Raw genomic sequence first — 27063 nt, 5'->3', positions numbered from 1 at the left:
ACTAATTGCCTATACACTGAGACAGTGATAAGTTTTTGGGTTACACCACTGGGACTCCCACTGACCATGAGACTGGTGGTCCTAAGTCTCTTGTTTGATTCAAGTATCACGCTCGTACACTGCCACTCCATTCAAAGTCTATGGGAATGGCATAGCTAGCCAAGCAATGTACTCAGCCGTCTCAGTCAGTCTCATAGAGATTACATAAAGCAGAATTATGAAGGTTTTTTCAATTATTGTTATACTAGTCTAAGGTTTCCTGGAAAATGCTTAATACATAATGATGTAGGTTAGATGTATCCAAATCAATTGTTTGTTTTCTGAATTTGCAGGCAACGCTGAAAGCTTTAATTAATAATGAAGAGCTCGAGAACATGGTCTCAACCACTGAGCTACAGAAGACAACGGGAACGGTACATTACATTACTCCATACTGGTCTACATTTTACAATGGTCACTATTTTGTCCCATTTTTTTTTTATCATTGAGACCCCACCCAGTGCCTGGACAGTATTATCTCCACTACTCCTAAACAGTATCTGGAGTGTATGGAAATGTCCAAAATGCTTTGACTTGTCTGATAATGTCAATGGGCAAATCCCACTCAATTTACATACGTGGGGAAACATCATTAACTTTCTGTTAAGACTTTGATTTCCGGAACTTTTTCATAGAGTTTACCTTAGTTGAACAAGGTTTGAAACATTTTATTCAGTATGCACCAAGTGCACCCGCTATATGGAGGCCTGATCTTGTAGGCCCCACATTGCCAGCTGAATGAGTCAAGTAGGCATCACAGTATAAGGGAATCCTTGACTATCTGTAATCTCTGTCCTGGAGATGGTGATCCACTAGTGACATCCACTACACGGTGTACAGAGCTTTGTACTTCCAGTGAGCACAGCTCTGTACACTATGTTACTTGTAGTAGTCACTGAGTGAACCATCAACTTATTGCAGTGGGTGCCAAGTTTAGGATTTTTCTATATTCTTACCTCTAACTACAATATATTAAAAAAAAATACGTTTTCTGTGTCTGCTTTTTCAAAGCAATGTAATCTGTTCTCCTATTTTTGCTTACATTACATTGATCTCATTGTGTCCAGATACTGCACACCCTTACAGCTCGAGCTCTCATTAAAGACTATGAGGATGGGATCCTGCATGAGAAGGAAAATGAGAATGAGGTCAGTACGATACTACTATAATACATATTATAGAAAGGAAATATGACATGGAGAATCTGATTCGGTCAGACTCCCTCTCTATGTTGGGAGTAGACACACACCGCCCCGTGCTATAATGCTGCCCTCTTGCTTATGGGAAGACTAGTTGCAACTGTGTCTATATTTACAGGTACATGTAAAATTCTAATGGCACCACAGGGTAATTCTTAGTGCCAAACACTAGTTACAGGGGGTCACACGGTGGCTCAGTGGTTAGCACTGTAGCCTTGCAGCGCTGGAATCCTTGGTTCGAATCCCGCCAAGGGCAAAAAAACTATCTGCAAGGAGTTTGTATGTTCTCCCCGTGTTTGCGTGGATTTCCATCCCATACTCCAAAGACATGCTGATAGGGAAAAATGTACATTGTGAGCCCTACGTGGGCTCACAATCTACATTAAAAAAAAAAAAAACCACTAGTTACAGATAGTAAGATATTTAGGTGCCCATGGACCTCCCAGGAGGCTCTGGGCAGCCACCCAAAAAGGCTGTATTATAATACACTGCTAGCCAGGACAGGTAACAGGTTCTCTTTAATGGAGAATTGTTGAAAAATGACATATATAGTCTGTAATATACAAAACTTTCACCTTTGTGTACAATGAAAAACATTTATCAGTCACTTGTATATCAGTGCGTATACAGTGGAGGCAGTTTATAAAGCCCTGAACTCTAAAATTCTACACCATTCAGTACGGTGGTCATGATAGTCTGTCAAAATTTATTTTAGAACCAAATTTTTTAAATATGACAAAGTTATGAAAATTGTCCCAATCTCACTTCAGTAAGGCGGTGACATGGAAAGTGGAGTAACATCTCAAGATGCATGAAATTTATCAAACATTGTGTGGCATATGATAAACTTTATGTAATTTACAGCTATACAGATTCTGGCAAAACTGACGTCCCCACAGGGTTAATCTCCCCTAGTAAGCACACAAAGGAGCTGATAGAGTCGAGCACCTAGGGCCCATAACAGGGAATAATTCAGCAGGACCACCCTTGTGTCATACACACGTGAACAGACATAACTTGAATCTGACAAAAGTAATAATAAAAATTCTATGACAATGAACAAATGAAAGTCAGACTTTGCGTTTCAACCAGACTACTATGTTATTAGAGAGCTGGAATATTATGTCATGATAATTCTTTGTTATTTAATACTTGATACAGATGAAGAAACAAGAGATGAAGTCTTTCATCATTCAGCTCAGTAAAGAATACTCACTGGTCACTCAATTCACAAGTTTTGTGGCCGTGGAAAAAAGGGTGAGTGCTGAACAGGCATAGGAGCCATAATCGGATTTACTGAAATTCTTCATGTGAGAAAAAACGTATCTGTTTTCTAGACTAGGAAGTTGGGTGCACTCTAATTTAAATGTAATTTTGAGCAGATTTTTAATATGAGATATATGGACCTACAAGGATCTTTTAACATACCCCCCAATTCTTTCTCTCTGGCCCCTAAAGGTGCTCTGCACATGACAGGTCATTTATACCACAGACCATATGACATGGAGACATCATATTCTAAACCACAGCTAATGGCTTAAGCTTTACTTTATAGACTTGTTGCTCTACTTTCTCTCTGTATGCATCTGCATTTAGTGCTCTGCTAAACATCCTAGTTTAATATTCTATGAAACATGTAACCTAGGAGGTACACAACATGGCACAAGAGCACAGGTACAACCGCTGTGTAAGAAGGAAACACAGATTGACTACACAGGCAGATCCAGTGGGACAGTCCTGGATTTCAGGCTCTGTAGCAAATGGACAGTCTCCGCAAGCCCAGATTACAGCTGTATCTGTGCTCTGTCCAGGCAGCAGCTCCAATTGTATCGTTTAATTTTAATGATTCCCTGTTACTATTTTGTTACCTTTCCAGAGTACCTGCTACCTACTCTGAACCCCCTTCTTCACAGAAAACCTTCTAGGTCTATAAACTGTGAGCATGCATATTATTGCAATTGCTTGGAACCAGCACAATTGGACATTGCGGCCCTTGGGCTGTGCACTCCTGTACTACAGGCTATTGTATTTTTACAGTCCTTATACTTTAAAGGTATAGCACATAGTATGATTATAACCCTGGGGGTAATTTGATGTCTTATTTCGGTAAGGCTTACTCGACTTGCTCTACTTTATATCTGTCTTTGTTCTTTGGAAAATGTGGATAACACTGCAAGATATTTGGACAATGTTTAATACTGTAGTTAATGACTTGGAACTTTAATGTTTTCTTGTATCTTTAGAGTGCAGAGGAAACCATTGACACTGAACCAAATATTCTGGAAATTGTATCTGCAGTAAATGTGGATATTCTGCCGTACATGGACTGGTCATCTCCAGATGCTGATAGGGAATCTATTGTAAGTACATTTATCACTTATGTGCTTAGCAGGTGAAGTGCTGAGAAATGAAAGCTGATGAAACAGGGTAAAGATCTATAAAAGCAAACCATTGACATATAGGACAGGAGGTTGTGATCAACCAGGGGACAGGCTGCACAATACTTCAGTAGTTGTCACATCACATATACTGTATTCATGTTGTGGGGTTTTTAGCTGTACTGTTGATTGTAGGGTTATTATAAAAGAAGAGAAGTCAGCTATAAAATGAGTATATATGTTATGGTCTGGTCTGACTAACTGTGTAGCCATAGACAAATGTTTTTGTCCAGTTTACAATCTGTGAAAATAAGTAGGACACAATAATATATAGAGTCACGAGTAGGAAAGCTGAGTCAATCCATGAGAAGTAGAGGTGTACAGTATATGTAAAGTTCAAGATTAACTGGTCCAACACCACAGCCAGATCAGCCAAGCTTTCCAGGTCTTGGGTACAATCACATAGGAAAGCTAAGTAGCTACAGGAGTAGCAGAGCTGAATTTTCAACAGAATCAAATTTTGGATCAACAGGCAACAAAAAGCACTAAAATGATGTATCGTAGCACAGTAAAGAGTATACAATGGACAGGGTATACTTTAGCAAGGCAGATACAGGCCAAGACAGACTAACAGCCCTAATGTACATTTTGCAACCACACTTTGTTCGGGGGTACTGAGAAATTAGACACGTGAGGTCTTTAACAAACCAGGTGTCAATCAGGATAATAATAACACACAAATCAAATCAAAGAAGCTTTATTGGCACGTCCGAATAGATATTTGGCACAATCTTGGTTGTTGTCAGCCTTAAAGGGGTTGTAACATTATGGACACTTATTCCCTTTTTACAGGACAGGGAATAGGTGTCCAATCTCTGGCGACCACCGGGTTCCCCAGTAATCAGGGGGACAAGACACCAAAAGTCCTCCTAAAGCCTTCTTGCATGACCCATGTTCAATTCACTTCTATGGGGCTGTGGGTGCTGACAGAGATTACAGTCCCAGCAGCCCTATAGAAGTGAATGCAGCATTGGTCACGCAAAGGCTCTGGCGCTCCATTCATAAGGAGATTTTAGGGGGACTATTGGGGGTAAAAATACAGTTTCAGAGCCTCAGGAGTGATTTAAGATAAGACAAGATAATCCTTTAATATTCCCACCACGGGGAAATTCAGTGTGTTACAGCATCATAGATAATACAGAAATATAATTCAAGAAAGAACACATACAAGCTCATAGCAGATAGAAAAAGATACTAGGAGTCATAGCAACTAGAAATAAAAAAGAAAGATTCAGGATCATTTAGTTTTCTGTGTGGAGTGATCTCCGCTTAGCTTGATGTTGATTATGCAGCCTGACCGCGGTTGGGAGGAAGGATCTCCGATAGCTACTTCTCACACTTGGAGTGAAGCAGACGGCCACTTACAGTGCTGCTAAGTGCTGTCATGGTCTCATACATGGGATAGGATTTGTTCTCCCGCATGGAGCTCACCACAGACAGTGTCCTTCTGTCACCCACCACCTGTACTGAGTCCAGGGGGCTCCCCAGGACAGAGCTGGCCCTTATAACCAGCCTGTCAAGTCTATTTCTATCCCTGGCTGGTATGCTACTCCCCCAGCAGGCCACTCCGAAAAAGATGACTGATGCTACCACAGAGTTGAAAAAGGCCCTAAGAAGTGGCCCCTGAACTCCATGGCCCTCAGCCTCCTGAGCAGGAGCCTGCTGTGACCCTTTCTGTACAGCTCATCTAAGTGATCAGCTTATATAGTATATACGGGCAGACATGCAGCCCCCATAGCTATGCACGGGAGCTGTAGATAGACAGGAAATAATTATGGGTCAACACAATCTCCCAAAGGATAGGGGAAAACTTGCTGATCCTTTGTACCTTAGTTTTGTATGACTGATTCTGTGTCTGTTCCCATTGACACGAATTTAAGCAATATGAAGGAAGCTAGCTAACTATTGTAACAGAAGATAACATTGTAAATGCAGGAAGCTACTTTACAGTTCTTTACAATTGTGACAATCAATGTGAATGGACACAGAATCAGTCTGTGACCGTTCTCTGTGACAGCTAAAGTCCGGTGCTATCAGCCTGTAACAGAAGACATCAACGGACTTTAGTAATGGTAGTGTGAACTCCTGGCTGACGTAAAGTTTCTTTCTCATATAAATGGTGTGTGTGTGGGGGGGGGGGACATATAAAAACACTCACTTCCTTCCACCCTTGTCTGACTGCTTGATAACTTTATCTGTCATTTGTCATAAACCTTTTAACTTCCTTTGGTTTACTACTTAAATGGGTTATCCCATAGAATAGCGGATTACCTTGAGATCAGTGTGGTTCTGGCCGCTCAGACCCTCTTGGATCAGGAAAATATCTCCTGGTCTGAATGAAGTGGTGGTCGGGAAACCCGCACACTTCTCTCTTCTTTTCAGTGGGAGTGCTGTATTCCAGTAGGAATATATCAGAAAGACCACAGAGTTCAGACAAAGGAGTTCAGATGGAGCGTTCAGGTGTATACTACAAAGGCCTCTTTCCTATGAATCAGCAACTGCAAAAGGTCAAGATTAGGATTGTGATACAAAGATTCATTTGAGAATCAGGCTCAGGCCCACACTTGGGAGTCAGAATTCATAAAGAAACTGGGTGCAAGCTCAGTCTTTGGATAGAGGCACAGACTCAAGGTCCAGAGACTGAAGTCTATATGTAGATGATACAAATACCTGGCACTGCCAGCTTACTACAGCTCAGCTCCCATTCAAGTATAAGGGAACTGATCTGTAGTAGCCTGGCGCAGCCACTGCCCAGTGTACAGACTTGTCATCTTCTAATATTGGATCAAACAGCTGGACTGCCCCCTTAATAATTGGATTGGAAAGTATTCACTGTTTTCTATTTTGTATTGATTTTTTTTCTTTTTGACTTTCAGAGTCGAGAGTCAGCAGAAGAAATAGTTTATAATGACTTTCTCTTTTGCGTAAGTCCCTTTATTTTTAATTCTCAGGTTGAATATAGGCTCCTTGGTTGGTCTTGTTTCATTGCAGTGCTAAAGTCCTGATATTAAGGCCTCTTGCAGACAAGCGTGTCTGTGATCAGTGTGTTCATGTCTATGGGTCCGTACACATGACCATGAATTAAACGGTCACGTGTGCAGGCTGACAGTCCATGCTGCAAAATATAGAATAGGTCCTAGTCCTGTCTTATTTTGTGGCCTTTGCTTCCCTAGTTCCTGTTCATTTAATGAAAGGGGCCCTGGAAGTACGGCCAGTCCATGGGCGACACATGGGTGACATCCATGTGTGCGCTGCCCGTTCCTTTAACTCACGGCCAGCCAGAAGCACACGGTTGTGTGCAACCGGCTTTAATGTGACAAAACCCAAATTAGAGCTCTCTATTTAAATTCTCTGTGTCTTTAGGGTGTGGGAGGAAATCAGAGGAAATTTACGCAAACATAGGGAGAACATAGAAACTCCATGCAGATGTCCTTGACTCGTACCCAAGACACCAGCGCTGCAAGACAACAATGCTAACCACTCAGCCGCCATGCTGCCTGTTTATATGTTCTCCCTAGGTTTCTTTGGATTTCCTCTGGGTTCCCTGGAGTACCTCTACATGATGCTAGATTAAAGAGGACCTTTCATCAGATTGAGCACAGGCAGTTCTATATACTGCTGGAAAGCCGACAGTGCACTGAATTCAGCGCACTATCGGCTTTCCCGCTCTGTGCCCCTGGTAAAGCGCTATCGGTCCCAGTACCGTACTGCTTTACAGTCAGAGCATGGGGCCAATGGTGGGATGTGAGCGGAGGGACGACAGAGAGGATGGTTCCAACCACGGAGCCGCCTGTAATGGGACTGAAGAAAAGGCCTGTTCAATATATACCCAGGGCTTGGACACACTATGTCTACACCAGTTCACCACACGGGCCACTTGAACCGCCAGGTAATACGACTTCATGTCCGGGAGGAATAAGCCACCACAGTCCTTGGGACGAAAGAGGAGTGCCTTACCCACTCTAGCAGGTCTACCCGACCAGATGAAAGATAACGGAACAGTTGTGAGGGACCGAAAAAAGGAGGCAGGGATGTGAATAGGGAGGGTCTGCATGAGATAGAGAAGAGGCGGTAAAATATTCATTTTGAAAATTGTGCATCTACTGAACCAAGTGAAGGTCCCAGTGGACCATCTGCAACAATTAGCTCGGATGGAGGCCAAGATGGGGGGAAAATTGTAATGAAAAAGGTCTTTTATATATATATATATATATATATATATATATATATATATATATATATATATATCATATTAACTTTTATTTTTAACTTCTAATATTGTGGTAAGGCGGTGGAGGAGGAAGAGGAGGCGTCTGAAGATTTACCGAGCCCTGGGGTAATGGGCCAAGTAAGTTTTTTCTATATTTTATTTATTTATTTATTTATTTTCATGGGTGACTTTTGAGATACCTTTTTATCTGAGATTCATTTTTATCTGAGATACCTTTTTTGTAGACATGTCTGTTTTAATAAATTCTTGGGCATTCCTCATGAAATAATACTTGAGCATCTTTTTCTCATAACTCTGCATTGTGCTGCTCCACTGTTACTTCTAGAAATTTATAAATAAATATTTATCAACACCCCTCGCCCGTAACAGAGAGGGTGTGGAGAGCAGAGTGGTGAGTAATACAGTTCACCATTCCCTCCATGGGGTACTTGTAACTGCAATGAACACCTCCATCACTACTGATAGAAGTGCCCACTAAGCTTCTAAAGTATGAATGATAAAGGCTCATCCTGGGCAAGAGATAATGGTTTTCAGCCACATTTGTAGTTATACCCCTGATTTTAGAGAGTACTAGTGAAAACTATGAAGTGGTCTATTTGTGTTATAACGTATTAAAGGGGTATTCCCAACTGACTTGTTCACCAACCTGCATGTTGTGTGCTCTGTTCACTTCCTGGTTTTCTCAGTGAATCGATGGGCGGGGTTTCACTTGCTGTCTCCCATACAAAGCCAGCTCTGCTATCTCTCTTCATAGTGTCAAACAAGAAATATAGGGCAATTCTGGGTAGTATTAAACAGAACTATCCACATTGGCCAACAGGCCACTACCACATAAAAGACAACATAATTTTTTAAAAAATATAAATTTATTGAAAAAATACATAAATAAATAATATATATTTAGAAGTAATTAGTGCAACCAGCAATAGATGCAATGACAATACATACTGTTAGGTTTCCATAGGATGATATACTTTATAAATAGTCAATGCAATGTTCCATAATATATAAAAAGAGATAAGTATTATTGGCTATGTATAGATATATATGAGCTTAAAACACTAGCATTACTGACTAAGAAGCCAATGAATAAATACTTGGTATTGAAAACAGAACTTTGCAGACATAAGGAAGAGTACATGTACTATTAGGACATTACCTGTATGTATGTCACGCATCAATACGCGCCCCAATACGCGCGTATTGATGCGTGACATACATACAGGTAATGTCCTAATAGTACATGTACTCTTCCTTATGTCTGCAAAGTTCTGTTTTCAATACCAAGTATTTATTCATTGGCTTCTTAGTCAGTAATGCTAGTGTTTTAAGCTCATATATATCTATACATAGCCAATAATACTTATCTCTTTTTATATATTATGGAACATTGCATTGACTATTTATAAAGTATATCATCCTATGGAAACCTAACAGTATGTATTGTCATTGCATCTATTGCTGGTTGCACTAATTACTTCTAAATATATATTATTTATTTATGTATTTTTTCAATAAATTTATATTTTTTTAAAAATTATGTTGTCTTTTATGTGGTAGTGGCCTGTTGGCCAATGTGGATATATCTCTCTTCATAGTAGCACATGTTTGCAGTCAGTAATGAGAGATGGTTGTAAATAAATTAGCACAGTATCACTGGAAGATGCACAATATGAAGATGATGTAGCAGAGCTGGATTTGATAGGTGATGAGAATCCCAAATTTACATGCTACAGGAACAAAAGTCAGCTTGCAATAAACTCAGTTTTAGGTCTGTGTTATATACAGAGGTAACACGTGCGGGCAGTGCGCAGCAAGCACACAGACCCCATTATAGTCTATGGGGTCCGTGGGCTTTTACAGCACAGCGCTTGCATTCCGTTCAGGGGGTCTCCATGCGGATTCTTCCCGGACGGAATACAAAAGCAAATGTGAACAGGGCATAAGGCATACATAATAAAGGGAATTAGTGACAAGTCCAAGTTCACCTAGAAGGAGGAAAACAAAGCGTAAAAACCTATAGTCAACATAAAGGGAGGGTAACAGAAAGCAAACAAGGGAAAAGAGGGAACCATGGCATGTCTAATGCAGAGTGAGTTTTATGAAAACAAAACAAAAAAAATTACAGAATTGTACTTTTTCTTTTTTTTTTCTTCATTCGGACCCTAAAACTTTAATAAAAGTTAATCATAACAATATATGTATCTCTGGATGGTGGCAACTAAAAATACAGCTTATTGTGAACATAATAAATCCTCACGTGGCTATGACAGAAAAATAAAGAAGCTATTAATTTTGTAAGGTGAAGATGGATAATATTAAAGTCACAAAGCATTTACTGCCAAACTCTCCTGTGTCCTTGTAGAGGATTTTTCACGTCCTCTAACATCGTGTGTATCTGACCTAGTTGCAGAGATATCGGTGCTGTTAGTTTCGGTACCGAAATCACTGCAGAGTAGCCGGCCTGACAGCTCAGTCAAATCGCTGTGTCATACTGTAGCTATAGCCTGGTACGCTCAGGGGCACGATGTTAAAGGTCCTGTTTATTACATAGAATCTGAGATGAGCGAGTAGTATTGGATCGAGTACCTTCCCTGCATAGATACTGATGTAAAAAAGAACCAGGGAACGTGGGAGGGGCATCACATTTTTACTGCCCCTCCCACCTTCCCTGGCGCTTTTTTACACCAATACCTATGCAGGGGAGATATTCGATCGAATACTTCTCGCTCATCTCTACATAGAATGTATATTACATTACATAGATGTACTGTTATATAGAATATATATTTCATGTGAATAATTGATAACACATTATATTTATTTTTCTTGTGTGTACTGTAGTCTGAGCTCATCTTATCTAGATTTACAAAAAGTGCAATTAAGTTTATCACAGTTTCATCCTCCCCAGATCCCTATGGCAGGGCCAGACACAGCAATGCTTGGATTTGCCCCATTAAGGAGTTCCTTACTTTCATCAGACTTTAGTTTCAATCAAATCCGAAGTAATATTGTAATGGAGATGCCGTCATCACTTGAGCCCCAGGACGATTCGGTATGTATATATTTGTGTTCACGTTACTTTATATATTTCTGATACTATACATAGTGTTTGTGAGAAGAACTGATGCATAAGGCTACACTGTGTTTGCCGTGTAGGTGTATTGGTTAGGAAATACTCCTTACAGAAGTCTCTAATACATGTCATGTGTCACCGTACTGTGGAGTATCTTGTCCTTATGGCTGCGTTATAAATACATATACAAGCTTCATTCCACCACCCAAGAGGACAGGACAAGCTGCAGTTTCTGCAGAAATATCCTACAGTCCTATAGCCAGATTCTGATAACAATGTGACTTTTCCAATTACCGTATGTGCATTTTAACCGGTTCGTGTCCACCGGCTGTAAATAATTGTTGGCATGGCTTGGGCTCTGTGCCACGCCAACGTTTATTAACTGAACCTTATAAATTGGGGATTGGGTTTCCCTAAGGAACTCCGTGGACACAGCTAATAGCTGCTGGGGTCCGCGGAGACATGATAGATTCAGGTCCCGATCATGTAGCAGCCATATCAGGGAAAGATTGTTGCAATAAATTGCTTAACAAACTGTGAGATGTATTTTGTCCTTTAACCCTTTGTGATTGTGTTAATTTTAGGGCTAATTGAATGTGTTATTGAAAAAAAATGAAGCATCTAAATTTCACCTCCGTATTGTTTTAATTTCTGTGAAATGCTTAAAGGGTTAACAAACTTCCCAAATGCATTATTTGAATTATTTGAGGGGTGCGGTTTTGAAAATGGGGTGATTCATGGGGGTTTCTATAATATAGGTCTTTATAATCCCATTCGGAACTGAAGTGGTCCCTAAAAAATTAGTTTGGGAACTTTTCTTATAAATCTGGAAAATCAGTGTTGCACTTGTAAGCTTTATAACGTCCAAAATACATTAAAGGACAATTAAAAGATGATTCTGATATAAAGCAGAGATATGGGAGATAATAGTTATTCATGTATTTGTGTGACATGACTATCTCTTTAAAAAGCAGAGCATTTCACATTTTGAAAATTGAATTTTTTTTTTCCAAATTTCCATTAAATTTCCTTTTTTTAAAAAAAAAAAAATAAATAAATAGAAATATAGTGATCAATATTTACCACTAACATGAAGTATAATGTGTCACGAAAAAACAATCTCAAATTCACTTATGTAAGTTAAATCGTCTCAAAGTTATTACCACATAAAGTGACACGTTAGGTAGGGCTCAGAAGGTGGGCGTTTAAAAAAAAACAAAAAACGGTGAAAAACAAAAAACGGACACCTATCATAACGACACAAAATAACGAACAGTAAGTGATGGCTATGTCCATTGCCCAAAGACCTCAATACTAAAAAAATAACAGACACCTCCTGTCCGTTATTTCAAACAGATAGAAAAGTCCTGCATGTAGGATTTTTTTGTCCGCTTGAAAAAAAACGGACATGGGTGTAAACGGACACTGAAGGACACAAGATAAAATCCCAATGAAATGAATGGAAATTGCAAACGTTGCTAAAATCTGGTACGGACAATAGCCACAGACACTGCTGAGCGGACACCGACGGTAGTGTGAACGCCCCCTTACATTTGAAAAATGAGGCCTGGTCATGAAGGTGCTTTTAGGCTCGATCTTGAAGAGGTTAATTTATTTTGATTAAAATCATTTTAATTACTCCAAAAATAAGACCCCATGTGTGACAATGAAAGAGCAAGTTTTTCTCTCTGATTGATAAAGGGGTGAGTATGATATAGAGTGTCAGCAGCATGACTTGGTAATAAACTATAGTTATTCTTGTATGTAGCCTATTCCAGAAGCCCCTGCCCCTCCTCCATCCAGGGATTTTGGGCGTGCCGCATCTTTACAATTCTCTAGATCAGCACTGAAGGGAATAAAAAGAAGACGTGTTAAAAATTTTGAACGACTTGAGGCTGAGTTCGACATGGTATGTATACTGCTGTACTGACATTAGTTATGTATGTATTGTACTATTTATGGTGGATTGCCAAAGGCAAATGAGAATAATTGATGCATATGGTCACGCTGCGTTCACATTGTACAATAGAAATGTTGAACTAAACTAGTGGTCAAATTTCCTGTTGATCTGCCATCATTATCCAAGGGGGTATAGAGAACTTCAATGAGAAAATCTACAGGAAGCTGTAGCCTAAGATTATTTATTGTATAGCACCAACCTATCACTGTTCCATATAGGGCTCCCTATTTATCCCCTTCAGGACTGAGCCGGTTTTCATTTTTGCCTATCGCTTCTTTCCTCTCCACATTTAAAGAGCCAAATTTTTAAAAAAATTTCAGTTCACATGTTTGCGGGACAAATTGTTCTTTGTAATGGCGCCATTTAATATCCTGTGCAATGTGCTGCAGCGCTGTCCTATTAAAGTGTATGGAAACATTACAGAGAGAGACACTGTCTCAGTACACGAGATTGACGTGGGGTTCTGGGTGTTGGATCCCTACAGAGCTAATATCTAATAATGATGGCCTATACTAGGAAGAAGCATCAATACTAGAAACTGGAGAATCCCTTTAATCAAGTCAATAAATATTATCACATAAGAAGAGATACAGAATAAAACAGTCTGGAGAAAACAGACGACTCTCGACCATACACTACATCCATCTAAAGAAAATAACCTGCATACACACAGATCAGCACATGCCACAGATCAAACATTGATGGCCGGTTCTATATAAACTCTACCAGACTATTATTCTTCCTTTATTACACTTTCCAGTAAGCATTATGCATTTTGGTAGGCAGCATTCTCCAGACACATGCTCATCTATTGGTCTGACACATGATTCATGACTCCAGAGAACACGCAAATCTTACCGAACGTGCACCATGGGCGGGGATACACGATGTGACGTCAGCTTCGGGCACGCCTACCTCTTCTGTCTTCTTGTAGTAACGCCCTCTGGTTCCGTGTCTTCTTCCGGCTTCTTCTCTTTAAATCCCACTCCTGCGTAGTAGTGCTTCCCTCCGAAGTGCTACTGCGCAGGCTCAAACGCGAACTGCCATTAAGTAAAATGGCGAGTGAGCCTGCACAGTAGCGCTCCGGAGGGAAGCGCTACTACGCAGGCGCGGGATTTGAAGAGAAGAAGCCGAAAGACACGGAACCAGAGGGCGTTACTACAAGAAGACAGAAGAGGCAGGCGTGCCCGAAGCTGACGTCGCATCGTGCATCCCCGCCCATGGTGCACTTTCGGTAAGATTTGCATATATGTTTTAATGCTTTTATTTAAAAACGGGACCGGGATTTAATATAACATTTACGGTGCCTGAATAGCCTTTTTAAAGGCTATTCACGCATATGTGGGGCTCTATTAGCATAATTTTGCTGATAGAGCCCCTTTAATGATTTGGGGGAAGAATTAACAACAAGTGGGACACAATTTATTGGATATTTTAAACTTTTTTAACAAATAAAAAACTGAAAAGTGGGGCGTGCAATATCATTTGGCCCCCTTGCGTTAATACTTTGTAGCGCCACCTTTTGCTGCGATTACAGCTACAAGTCGCTTGGGGTTTGTCTCTATCAGTTTTACACATCGAGAGACTGAAGTTCTTGCCCATTCTTCCTTGCACAACAGCTGGAGCTCAGTGAGGTTGGAGCAGCAGTTTTCAGCTCTTTCCACAGATTCTCCATTGGATTCAGGTCTGGACTGTGACTTGGCCATTCTAACACCGGATACGGTTATTTGTGAACCATTCCATTGTAGATTTTGCTTTATGTTTTGGATCATTGTCTTGTTGGAAGATAAATCTCTGTCCCACTCTCAGGTCTTTTGCAGACTCCAACAGGTTTTCTTTCAGAATGGTCCTGTATTTGGCTCCATCCATCTTCCCATCAATTTTAACCATCTTCCCTGTCCCTGCTGAAGAAAAGCAGGCCCAAACCATGATGCTGCCACCACCATGTGTGACAGTGAGGATGGTGTGTTCAGGGTGATGAGCTGTACTGCTTTTACGCCAAACACATTGTTTTGCATTGCGGCTAAAAAGTTGGATTTGGTTTCATCTGACGAGAACACCTTCTTCCACATGTTTGGTGTGTCCCAGGTGGCTTGTGGCAAACTGTAAACGGGACTTTTTATGGATATCTTTGAGAAATGTCTTTCTTCTTGGCACTCTTCCATAAAGGTCAGATTTGTGCAGTGTACGACTGATTGTTGTCCTATGGACAGACTCTCCCACCTCAGCTCTAGATCTCTGGAGTTCATTCAGAGTGATCATGGACTTCTTGGCTGCATTTCTGATCAGTCTTCTCATTGTTTGAGATGCAAGTTTAGAGGGATGGCTAGGTGTTGGTAGATTTGCAGTGGTCTGATACTCCTTCCATTTCAATATGATTGCTTGCACAGCGCTCCTTGGGATATTTAAAACTTGGGAAATCTTATTGTATCCAAATCCGGCTTTAAACTTCTCCACAACAGTATCTCGCACCTGCCTGGTGTGTTCCTTGGTCTTCATGATGCTCTCTGCGCTTTAAACAGAACCCTGAGCCTATCACAGAGCAGGTGCATTTATACGGAGACTTTATTACACACAGGAGGATTCTATTTATCATCATCAGTCATTTAGGACAACATTGGATCATGCAGAGATCGGAACTGAACTGAACCGAGTGAGTTTGCTGCACTGAAAGTAAAGGGGCCGAATAATTTTGCACGCCCCATTTTTCAGTTTTTTTATTTGTTAAAATGTTTAAAATATCCAATAAACTTCGTTCCACTTCATGTTTGAAGCCTGAAATGTGGGAAAAGGTTGAATAGTTCAAGGGGGCCGAATACTTTCACAAGGTACTGTATGTACTTCAGCTCCTGACGGTACTGTGTTTCACTGCTTCACGCCTGAGCTATTAGTACACCTAGATACGTAAATGTTACAATAATATCACAAACTGTGGTGAAGCATCCCATTACAGTGCCGCATAAGCTCCTAAAGGGGTTTTCCAGCCCCAAATAGATCCTATCAACAGCATAGTGGTGATTCTGAGGCAATGAATAGGAACAGCTGTGAGCACTTCCTCTCCTGTACTGTAACTTCTGGCACCACAGCTGATTTGTGCGGAGTCCGGGGGTGTTAGGCCAAAGTCTCACGTAGCGGGCCTCTAACAAAAAAATGCTGCAGGAAAAAACACTGCTACATTACTTCACAGTTTTTCCAGTATAATCAACATGCTGCGATTTCTAAAAATCGCAACAGTTTTGGAAAGCTCAGCGTGTATTTTTCCGCAAGGTGTGTTTGGGATTCGCAAAATGCCATGGTTTTTTTCCGCTTTATTTACGGTGCAGCCAAACAATGGTGTTAATGCCACATGGGGCCACGGTCATATAGTTTTATATTTGGGGTCATGTTAAAGGGATGGTGAATTTATATTAAATGGCATGGCTATCAGTCATTTTATACTTTAATGACTGTCTTATTTTATATTTACTTATGTCCTAAAAGATTAGTTTATTAATGTGTTTCAATATTTTGCTTTCAGCCTGTGCCCTGTTCTGCTATTCAGTCAATGGAAGTAGAAGTAGAATCTGTAAGTTACTAGTTCCTTAATTTTATAATGTTTTTCTTGTTTCTTTTTTTGTACCAAAATTTAAGATACTGGGTTATATAAGTCAAGCATGGAATCTGTATTTTGTATGCAAGAGAGTCTACCATCATATAATTCCATTGAATTGTGAAGTTAAAAATTAGTAGAATTGTAAATGTCACTGTAATGAATATCTATCTATCTATCTATCTATCTATCTATCTATCTACCTCATATCTATCATCTATCTATCTATCTATCTATCTATCTATCTATCTATCTACCTACCCACATATCTATCTATCTATCTATCTATCTATCTATCTATCTATCTATCTATCTATCTATCTATCTATCCATCTATCTCATATCTATCTATCTCCTATCTATCTATCTATCTATCTATCTATCTATCTATCTATCTATCTATCTATCTCCTATCTATCTATCTATCTATCTATCTATCTATCATCTATCTATCTATCTATCTATCTATCTCCTATCTATCTATCTATCTATCTATCTATCTATCTATCTATCTATCTATCATCTATCTATCTATCTATCTATCTATCTATCTATCTACCTCATATCTATCATCTATCTATCTATCTATCTATCTATCTATCTATCTACCTACCCACATATCTATCTATCTATCTATCTATCTATCTATCTATCTATCTCCTATCTATCTATCTATCTATCTATCTATCTATCTATCTACCTACCCACATATCTATCTATCTATCTATCTATCTATCTATCTATCTATCTATCTATCTATCTATCTCCTATCTATCTATCTATCTATCTATCTATCTATCTATCTATCTAATGAATGTATTAATACAAAAGTACAAAAATAAAACAAAGTCATATGCAAAATATTACAAATTAACACACAACACCATTAGTGTATATATACATTAGCAAGATACTGGTACTGGTCAGCATCAGAGGCCAGAACGACAAAAATTGACAATCTAATCATTAATAGAGTCAATGAAATAGCAGGCACGGCATCAGCAATAGAAAAACAGCAGCTGCTTAGTTATAGGCACCCGGAATAATACAGCTCTATAACATAAAGTGCTGTCCATGAATACACACAGGTCCACATAACCATACATAACAATACAACAAACATTGTACAGTAATGCATCAAGAACCAGCGCTGACAAAAAGGGGCTTTGGGGACGTCCTGCAGCTAGAAAGCGCTGTGGGAAAAGATGCGGCGGTAACGCATCATGGTTTTTGCCTGCAGTGCTTTAAAAAGAGAGTTTGCGGAGTTTTCCTCCACGGACTTTCTGTTACAATTATACAATAATTATACAATTATTATGTCCGCACTGTGTATTCTCCTGCAAAGTGGCAATGGGATTTGCTAGAATCCCATCCACTTTGCTGTGACTATAAAACTCTGCGGTTTTTTTTCCAAGGCGTTTCCGCCTCGTGGGGCCTCAGCAATGGCAACACCGCAGGAAAAATCATGGCGGTTTACAATATAGGCAAAGTGGATGGGATTCTAGCAAATCCCATGCCCACTTTGCGGTAAAAACTGCCAAGGGACATGCCACAATTTCCAAAACCATTTAGGTTTTGGAAATTGCAGCATGTCAATGATATCTACAGAAATGCAGGCAGTTTAGGGGCCACACGGTGGCTCAGTGGTTAGCACTGCAGCCTTGCAGCACTGGAGTCCTGGTGTTCAAATCCTGCCAAGGGCAAAAAAACATCTGCAAGGAGTTTGTATGTTCTCCCCGTGTTTGCATGGATTTCCATCCCATATTCCAAAAAAGACATACTGATAGGAAAAATTGTACATTGTGAGCTCTATGTGGGGCTCACAATCTACATTAACCCCTTAACGACCGGCCCATAGGGAATCTACATCGGCACTGACAGGTCCTTCCTGACTGCCCTATAGGAAAACTACGTCGGGCAGTCAGGGAAGGATTCCCTTTCAGTGCCGATGTACTTGGAGCAAGTCTTAGCTGTATCTTACAGCTAAGACCTTGCTCCATAACCCCCCATCGGAGGGGGCTCCGATGGGGGGGTTTTAACCCCTTCAGTTCCGTGATCAAACATGATCACGGAACTGAAGCGGTTCCGCTGTGTTGCCGGTCAGATCGGCACCCCCCGCGGCGAGATCGGGGGGTGCCAGTGTCTCTAACATGCAGTCTGGGGTCTGGCCAGTGACCCCAGACTGCCTGAGCCTCCATTACCTGGTTGATCCTGCCCCCAGTACTCAGGAAGCCAAGCGATGCGTCTACATCGCTTGGCTTCCTGATACAGACTGGAGACACGTGCAGCCTGTGTCTCCTGTGTCTCCAGCCTGTAACACTGATTCAGCAGTGAAATCATTGCTGAATCAAGTGTCCTAAAAGGGAAACATAAAAAAAGTGAAATCAAAAGTGAAAAATAAATAAATAAAGCTTTTGAAAAAAATTAATAAAGTTATAAAGCCCCAAAAATCCCCTTTTTTCTATAGAAAATGAGTTATGTAAAAAAAACCCTAAAAATTAATAAAAACAATACATATTTGGTATCGCCGCGTCCGTAACAATCTGTACAATAAAACTGAAACAATATTTAATGTATACGGTAAACGTCGGGGAAAAAAAAACAGAAAAAAAACGCCGGAAGTAGTGATTTTTCGCCATCTCACCTTAGAAAATATGCTATAAAAAGTGATCAAAAAGTCATATACACCCCACAACAGTATCAATAAAAAGCGCAGGTTGTCCCGCAAAAAATAAGCCCTCAACCAACACTGTCAACCAAAAAATAAAAATGTTACGCCTCTCAGAAGATGGCGATGCAAAAATCACTGATTTATGTCCCCAAATGTGTTTTTGTTCTGCAGAATTAATATTGCATAAAAAATACTATAAATGAGGTATCGCCGTAACCGTACCGACCCGCAGAATAAAGGTCACATGTTACTTATACTGTACGCTGCATGGCGCAAAATTTAAAAGGGAAAACTCAATGCCAGAATTGATTTTATTTTTTTAAATCCAGCAAAAAAAGAGTTAATAAAATGTATTCAATAGAATATAGGCACCCAAAAATGGTGTCATTACAAAATGCACTTCATCCCGCAAACAACAAGCCCTTATATGGCCACGTCACCAGAAAAATAAAGAAAATATAGCATCTAACAATGTGAAGACAAAAACCCGCAAAATCGCCAAATCATTGGAACACGACTGGCTGCATCAGGAAGGGAATATATAAGCGGTGCGAGCGAATATCAGGGGACACCCCAGATTTACAGCTTATGAGGGAACAGACACCAGAAATGACCCCCAAAGTGACCCCCAGAGTGACTCCCCCAATCATAGGAGCTACTGGAACATAGTAGGGAATTTGGCGTTTTCAACGTTCTCCGCACAGCTTATATATTCCCTCTTCGCCATCCGCTGTGCAGTCACGTCCGGGATACTAATACTCACTACGCCCCCTGATAAATTCTATGAGGGGTGCAGTTTTCAAAATGGGGTCACTCCTTTGGGGAATCCACTTTTCTGGTACCTTACAGGCTCTACAAACATGACATTGCGTCCAGATACCAAACATCCAAATCTGTGCTCCAAAAGCCACATCGCGCTCCTTCCCTTCTGCGCCCTGCTGTGTGCCCAAACTGCAGTTTATGCCACATGTATGACACATGTATGACACTGGTGTACCCGGGATAATGTACGTAATGTCATATGTGGGTATAAACTGATATAGGGGCACAGCCGGACACAGAAGGGAAGAAGGGTTATTGGGTTTTTGGAGCACAGACGGTTTGGTTTTTGGATGCCATGACACTTTTGTAGAGCTGAAACGCCAGTAAAGTGGGATCCCCTGATCCCCTGAGACCTTATTTTGGAAATTACACCCCTGAAGGATTTATCCAGGGGTACAGAGAGCATTTTTAACCCCCAAGTGTTGCTATAACTTATTATCCATAAATGAATATGAAGCTGATTGTGAGAAGTGAAAATACCAATTTTTCCAGGAATACGTCATTTCAGTGCGTAATATGTGGTGCCCGCCTTGTATCAGAGATGAACGCTCTAAAAGCTGTTGTGCCCGGGATACCCGCTTACCAGTTTTTGGAGTGTGTATCTCTGCTGACATAAGTTGGGCACAACATATCGGGCACTATAATGGCGAATCTCTGGAAAAATTTCATTTTTAACTTCTCATTATCAGTTGCGATTTCATTTCTGGAAACTAAATAAATGCAACCCTCAAGGGTTAAAAACGCTCGCTACGCCACTTGATATATCCCATCAGTGGGCTAGTGTCCAAAATGGGGTGACATGTCTGCAGATTCCACTTTATTGGTAATTCAGGGTCTTCGCAAAAGTGGCATGGCGTCCAAAAACCAAACTGCGCCAAAAACCAAAATAGCGCTCCTTCGATTCTGTGCCCGGCTGTACCAAACAGCCATTTCTACCCACATATGGCATTAAGTCCGTTATCTGGGGTACACCAGTGTCATACATGTCGGCATACACTGCCATTTGGGTACACAGCAGGGCGCAGATGTGAAGAAGCGATATGTGCTTTTGGAGTGCAGATTTAGATTGTTGGTGTTTGGACACCACGTCACATTTACAGAGACCCTAAAATTGCCCCTACAAAATGGGGTCACTTATTGGGGAATTCCAGTTTACTGTCAACTCCAGGGCTCTGCAAAAACATCATGGCGCCCAGAGGGTCCCTCTAAATCTGTACCCCAAAAGCTAAAAAGCGCAGTGCTCCTTCCCTTCTGAGCCCTGCTGTGTGCCCAAGCAGCAGTTTACACCCACATATATAATTTTTTGCCCCTCGGGATGTCCCCTTAATACTTTTAGGAGTGCAGGTCTCTGACAACACAAAGTGGGGGCAACGTATTGGGCACTGAAATGGCATATTCTTTAAAAATTTCAATTTTCATTTTGTACATTAATTTTTGGGAAGCATTTTTAGGCTCAAAATTATAATACCCCTTGATACATTCTTTGAAGGGTGTAATTTTTAAAATGGGGTCACATTTGAGGGGTTTCCATTGTATTGATACTTTATGGGCTCAGCAAATGCGACATGGCACCTGAATACTATTCCAGTCACATCTGCCCTCCAAAAGCCAAATAGCACTCTTTCCATTCTGAGCCCCACCATGTCCCCATACAGCAGATTATGGCCACATATGGGGTATTGCCATGTTCAGCAGAAATTGTGTAACAAACTGTGGAAGGCTTTTTCTCTTTTAACCCCTTGTGAAAATGAAAACTTTGGGGATAAAGGGACATTTTAGTAATTTTTAACCTACACATGCCAAGGTTAGTAAAATCTGTGAAACGGCTATAGGGTCAAAATACTCACTATACCCCTCAATGAATACCTTAAGGGGTCTAGTTTATCAAATGGGGTCATTTATGAGGGTTTTCAATTGTTTTGGTAACTCAAATCTTGTTTGAATGCGCAATGGGCCTAAAATATCTGAAAGCAAAATTTGTGTCTTGAAATCCAGTTGGTGCCCCCATCTTTTTGGGTACTACCGTGCGTCCGTACATAGGATTAAGGCCACAAAGTGTACATTTTTGAATACGGGAGAAATGGGGCCATCTATTTTGGGGTGTTTTTCTTTATTTTCATGGCATGTGTGCAAAAAAACTGCCTTTAAAATGACTCTCTTGTGTAAAAAATATGACAATTTTTTGTTTGACACAAATTCTTTTAAAACCTATGGGGTCAAAATACTCATTATACCCCTCAATGAATACCTCAAGGGGTCTAGTTTATAAAATGGTGTCATTTATTGGGGTTTTAAATTGTTTTGGTAACTCAAATCTTGTTTGAATGCATAATGGGCCTGAAACATTTGGAAGCAAAAATTGTGTCTTGAAATCCAGTTGGTGCTCCCTTCTTTTTGGGCCCTACCGTGCGTCCGTACATAGAATTAAGGCCACAAAGTGTACGTTTTTGAACACAGGAGAAATGGAGTCATCTACTTTGGAGTGTTTTTCTTCATTTTCTTGTGTTATGTGCAAAAAAACTGCCTATAAAATGACACTTTTGTGTAAAAAAATATGAATTTTTTTGTTTGAATTGCAAATTTTCTAAAAACTTATGGGGTCAAAGTACTCACTATACCCCTCAATGAATACCTTAAGGGGTCTAGTTTATAAAATGGGGTCATTTATGGGGGTTTTCAATTGTTTTGGTAACTGAAATCTTGTTCAAATGTGCAATGGGCCTAAAATATCTGAAAGCAAAATTTGTATTTTGAAATAAATTTGGCCCTCCCTACCTCTTGGGCCCTACTATATGTGCGTACATAGGACTAAGGCCACAAAGTGTACATTTTTTAACTCGGGAGAAGTGGGGTGATATATTTTGGGGTGTGTTTCTTCTTTTTGATGTGTTGTGTGCAAAAAAACTGGCTTTAAAATGACACATATTTGAAGAAAATGAAAATGTAATTTTTTTCATCATTTGTAATAATTCTTGCAAAACAATATTTTTTTGATCAAAATGCTCACTATACCCCTCAAAGAATACCTGAAGGGGTCTAGTTTTACAAATTGGGTCATTTAATGGGGGTTTCTGTCATTATGTCACCTATTCCTGTCTGCAAACATAGCTTGGTACAGGAAAAAATCACATACTCCAAATTTCCAAAATTTGCTTATAAACTTGATAAACTTGTAAATTGTCTAAATTACTCAAATATGCTAAAATTATTTCAAATATGCTTGAAACACAAAAGGAACATTTGGAAGTATATAACTACAAACTTTTTTGCCCTGTATTATTGTGCATATATTGAGATATCGCAGCTGAAAATGGAAAACATTGAAAAAATTTCAAAATTTTCAGCATTTGCGAGTTTTTTAATAAATTTACACAAGTTATATCAGTCTAATTTTACCTTCTCAGTAAAGTACAACATGTCACGAAAAAACAATATCAGAATCGCTTGGATGCGCTATACTGTTACAGAATTATTCACTAACAAAGTCACACAGGGAAAATTTCCAAAATTTGGCTTGGTCATTAAGGTCTAAAATAGGCTGGTCACTAAGGGGTTAAACAAAAAAAAAAAGAAATGCAGGCGGGTTCTTTGTAGATATAGTTGAAGCAGAAAGTTCTCAGAGAAAACCTCTGTGGACTTCCTGTCAAAAACGTTCCAGGAAGAACCACAATGCGTTGCCGTCATGGTTTTTCCCACACCGTGTTTTTGCTACGGGATGCCACATAGGCCTTTAGCTTAAAGGGATTCTACCACTAAACTAACATTTTTTTCTCCACCGCGCCGTTCCATAGAAATACCAGTTTTAACCGGTATGCAAATGAGCTCTCTGCAGTAATGAGGGCGGGCCCCTGCGCTGAAACGCCGGTCAGCGCGTCCCCATTGCTGCCCGAGAGCTGTTTCCAGCGCCGCCTCCTTCTTGAGCAGCAACTCCACCTCTTCTGTCTTGTGATGCGGTCCAATTTCCGACGCCTGCGCAGTAGGCTCCTGTATTGAACTACAAGAGCAAGAGCCCTTGTAGTTCAATACAGGAGCCTACTGCGCAGACGTCAGAAGTTGGACCGCATCAGAAGACAGAAGAGGCGGAGTTGCTCCTCAAGAAGGAGGCGGCACTGGAAACAACTCTCGGGCAGCAATGGGGACGCGCTCATTGGTGTTTCAGCGCTGGGGCCCGCCCTCATTGCTGCGGAGAGCTCATTTGCATACCGGTTAAAACCGGTATTTCTACGGTACGGCGCGGCGGAGACCACGTCTAAAGGTAGGAGACGAATAGCCTTTCTTAAGGCTATTCCGACGTGGTCATTAGAAAAAAATGTTAGTTTAGTGGTAGAATCCTTCCCTTCCCTAGATTGTAAGCCTTCGCGGGCAGGGCCCTCTACCCCACTGTGCCAGTCGGTCACTGTTAGTATTATATCTACCTGTATATTCTGTGTATTGTATGTAACCCCCAAATGTAAAGCACCATGGAATTAATGGTGCTATATAAATAAAAAATAATAATAATCCCTTTAAAGCTCTTTTTGGCTAATATGCATACTAATAAAATCCTGTGTAGGGATCATCTCACACGGTGGGGGTCGTCAATAACAAGCAGCAGGTTTCAAACTTCAATGGTGTTTCTATTTATGTGCTTCAGCACAGAAAAACATCGTACAAACAAAATATAAACCTCGGGGCTCGTTCACATCTGCGCTTGGGGTCTCCGCTTTCAGGTTTCCATTTCCTGCCCGAAACTGGGCAGGAGACAGAAACCTGCAGGCATTTTTCAAACCCATTCATTTGATTGGGTTTGAAAAGTGTCTGGCCGTGAGCGCCGGTGAGCGTTTTATGCTCTCCGTGGCGAAACCGTTTTTTTTTTTAACCGGACACAGAGTCTGACATGCAGGACTTTGTGTCTGGTTTAAAAAAAAAAACGGTTTTGCCACGGAGAGCATAAAACGCTCACGGCCGGATTCGGCATGACAGGTTTCTGAAACTGAAAGTGGAGACCCGAACGCTGGTGTGAACCCAGCGTAAGCCTGCCTGGCTCTAACTAAACAGCAGCATGCCTGAACCTAGTGTAAGTCTAAGAATGTGTCACCAAACACAGTAGCAAACTGTGCCAATGTCCAGTCCAATGGTGCAAAGCTGCCAGTCCTCCTTTTACCAGTCTTCCTTCCCCAATAATGACCATCAGGAAGCCTTACCTGGTAACACCTGGGACTAGTGAAAAACCCCATAGTGGACTAGGAGTGTGGACTGGAGAATTCCCACTATCATCTGTCCTCCAGTCCAGACTATCCAGCCCAAGTAACTTAAATAAAGACTACGCTGTGCTAAAACATGGATCCTTCTAGATTTCCGTTATCTCGCCTGGCTGAGGAAACCAGGTGAAATATACACTCCGTCCTCAATTTTACCATACACTTTACCACACCTGATTTTCATGAAAATGGAGCCACAACTCAGAATAAGAAAGGAATTTTTCTACCAACAGACTCCCTTTAAGTAAAGTTAGTTTTATCCTCGACCCCCAAATGAATGACCCATTTTTAGTATAATCCCATAATCCCATTTGTTAAGTACAGGAGTAATCTGAGGCAGAGGTGTCTCCCGCACTTAGCCCCAGGCTCTTTTGATTAAATATTTGATTACAAATTATAGTTATTATTCTTATATGTAGTCTGAGCTCATCTTACCTACATTTACTAACAGGGCATTCACGTTTATCACAATTTCATCCTCCCCAGATTCCTACTGCAGGGCCAGACAAAGCAATGCAAATAAAAGCTTGCGTCATTGAGTTAGGCTCTAGATTGGCAGAAAAGCAAAGTAACATTGCAATAGAGACGCCTTCAACACTTGAGCTCCAGGACGATTCGGTATGTATATATTTCTGTTCACATGACGCAAATATTTCTGATACTATACTTTGCATATGTGAGAAGAACTGATACACTGTATTTGCCATATATGTGTATTTATAAAGGGATGTATATGATATGCAGTGTCTGCAGCATGACTTGATAATAAACCATAGTTATTCTTGTGTGTAGCCTATTCCAGGAGCCCCTGCCCCATTCAGGGAATTCAGGGGTCCTGCATCTTTACAAGTCTCTAGTTCAGCACAGAAGGAAAGAAGACCTGTTGTAAATTCAGCACGACTTGAGACTGAGCTCGACTTGATATGTATACTGCTGTGTTTACATTAGTTATATATTTATTGCACTATTTATAGTGCATTGCAAAATGTGAATGAGAAAAATTAATGTTTAAGGTGGGAGCTCAACACCTCGGACCCCCACCGACCCGCCGTCTTCCACACAGTACACAGATCAGGATATAGATGGCTCTGTAGAAATGAATTGGTACTCAGCTGCAGTAACACGGCAGTAAGGTGCTCAATTCTCAGACTTAGATATTTTATTAACTCTTCATTTAAGACCTGTCACCTGATCACTTCAGTTTATTTTGGTATAAAATATTTGCCTCAGCCCAGTGACCACACAATGTATTGTTGTGTATTTTAAAGGGGATGTCCAGTGTTAGAGAAAAGGATAGGTTTTTTGTTTTTGGTATTTTTTATTTATCAGACACCACTCCACATTGGTCCATAGGATGCATCTGGCATTGGAGTAAAGGCCCAGTCAATGGAATCCCTTTTGCTAATCCTGATCCTGTTTATAGATCATAGACACCTATATACATTGCAGTGTATAGAGAATCAGCCAGATATCATCTCCCCCTATGTTACCACGGGGTGCGTGAGTGGCCAAGGTGGGGATTATTAGCATAAAACCTCTTACATGCACAGTCATGTTTGAACACGGCATCTAAGGGATTAAATGGAGCAGGATGTTAGGTGTCTGCCATAATGGATCCAGGCAGCTGCGCCATACTATTAAATCAAATCAAATTAAATTAAACTATGAAATTTTACTATATTTGGATTATAAAGGTATTTGGAGAGAACATTTCCTATTGTTTTCTATTTATGGTCTATTTCATTGGTATTATATACAGTCAGGTACTGGAATGAATAAATATTGGGTAGTACGTTTT

At 40.4% G+C, this 27063-nt stretch overlaps 1 protein-coding gene across 3 annotated transcripts in view; it reads left to right on the top strand.

Moving 5' to 3' along the window:
• Nucleotides 1–27063, top strand: part of LOC142195934 (protein mono-ADP-ribosyltransferase PARP4-like) — an 825676-nt gene that overhangs the window by 49555 nt on the left and 749058 nt on the right. For 2 of the 3 annotated variants that reach the window (XM_075266050.1, XM_075266049.1), the window contains exons 27-36: nt 333–413; nt 1107–1187; nt 2400–2495; nt 3482–3598; nt 6553–6600; nt 7965–8024; nt 10819–10962; nt 12752–12892; nt 16461–16508; nt 25752–25883. The exons of the other annotated variant lie outside the window; for it this stretch is intronic. In XM_075266050.1, the coding sequence (XP_075122151.1) occupies nt 333–413; nt 1107–1187; nt 2400–2495; nt 3482–3598; nt 6553–6600; nt 7965–8024; nt 10819–10962; nt 12752–12892; nt 16461–16508; nt 25752–25883 (948 nt within the window). The remainder of the gene's footprint in view (nt 1–332; nt 414–1106; nt 1188–2399; nt 2496–3481; nt 3599–6552; nt 6601–7964; nt 8025–10818; nt 10963–12751; nt 12893–16460; nt 16509–25751; nt 25884–27063) is intronic. 3 annotated transcript variants of the gene reach the window in all.

Source organism: Leptodactylus fuscus, chromosome 2 (assembly GCF_031893055.1).
Source record: "Leptodactylus fuscus isolate aLepFus1 chromosome 2, aLepFus1.hap2, whole genome shotgun sequence".
Taxonomy (NCBI): domain Eukaryota; kingdom Metazoa; phylum Chordata; class Amphibia; order Anura; family Leptodactylidae; genus Leptodactylus; species Leptodactylus fuscus.
This window is presented reverse-complemented; position numbering and strand designations above follow the sequence as displayed.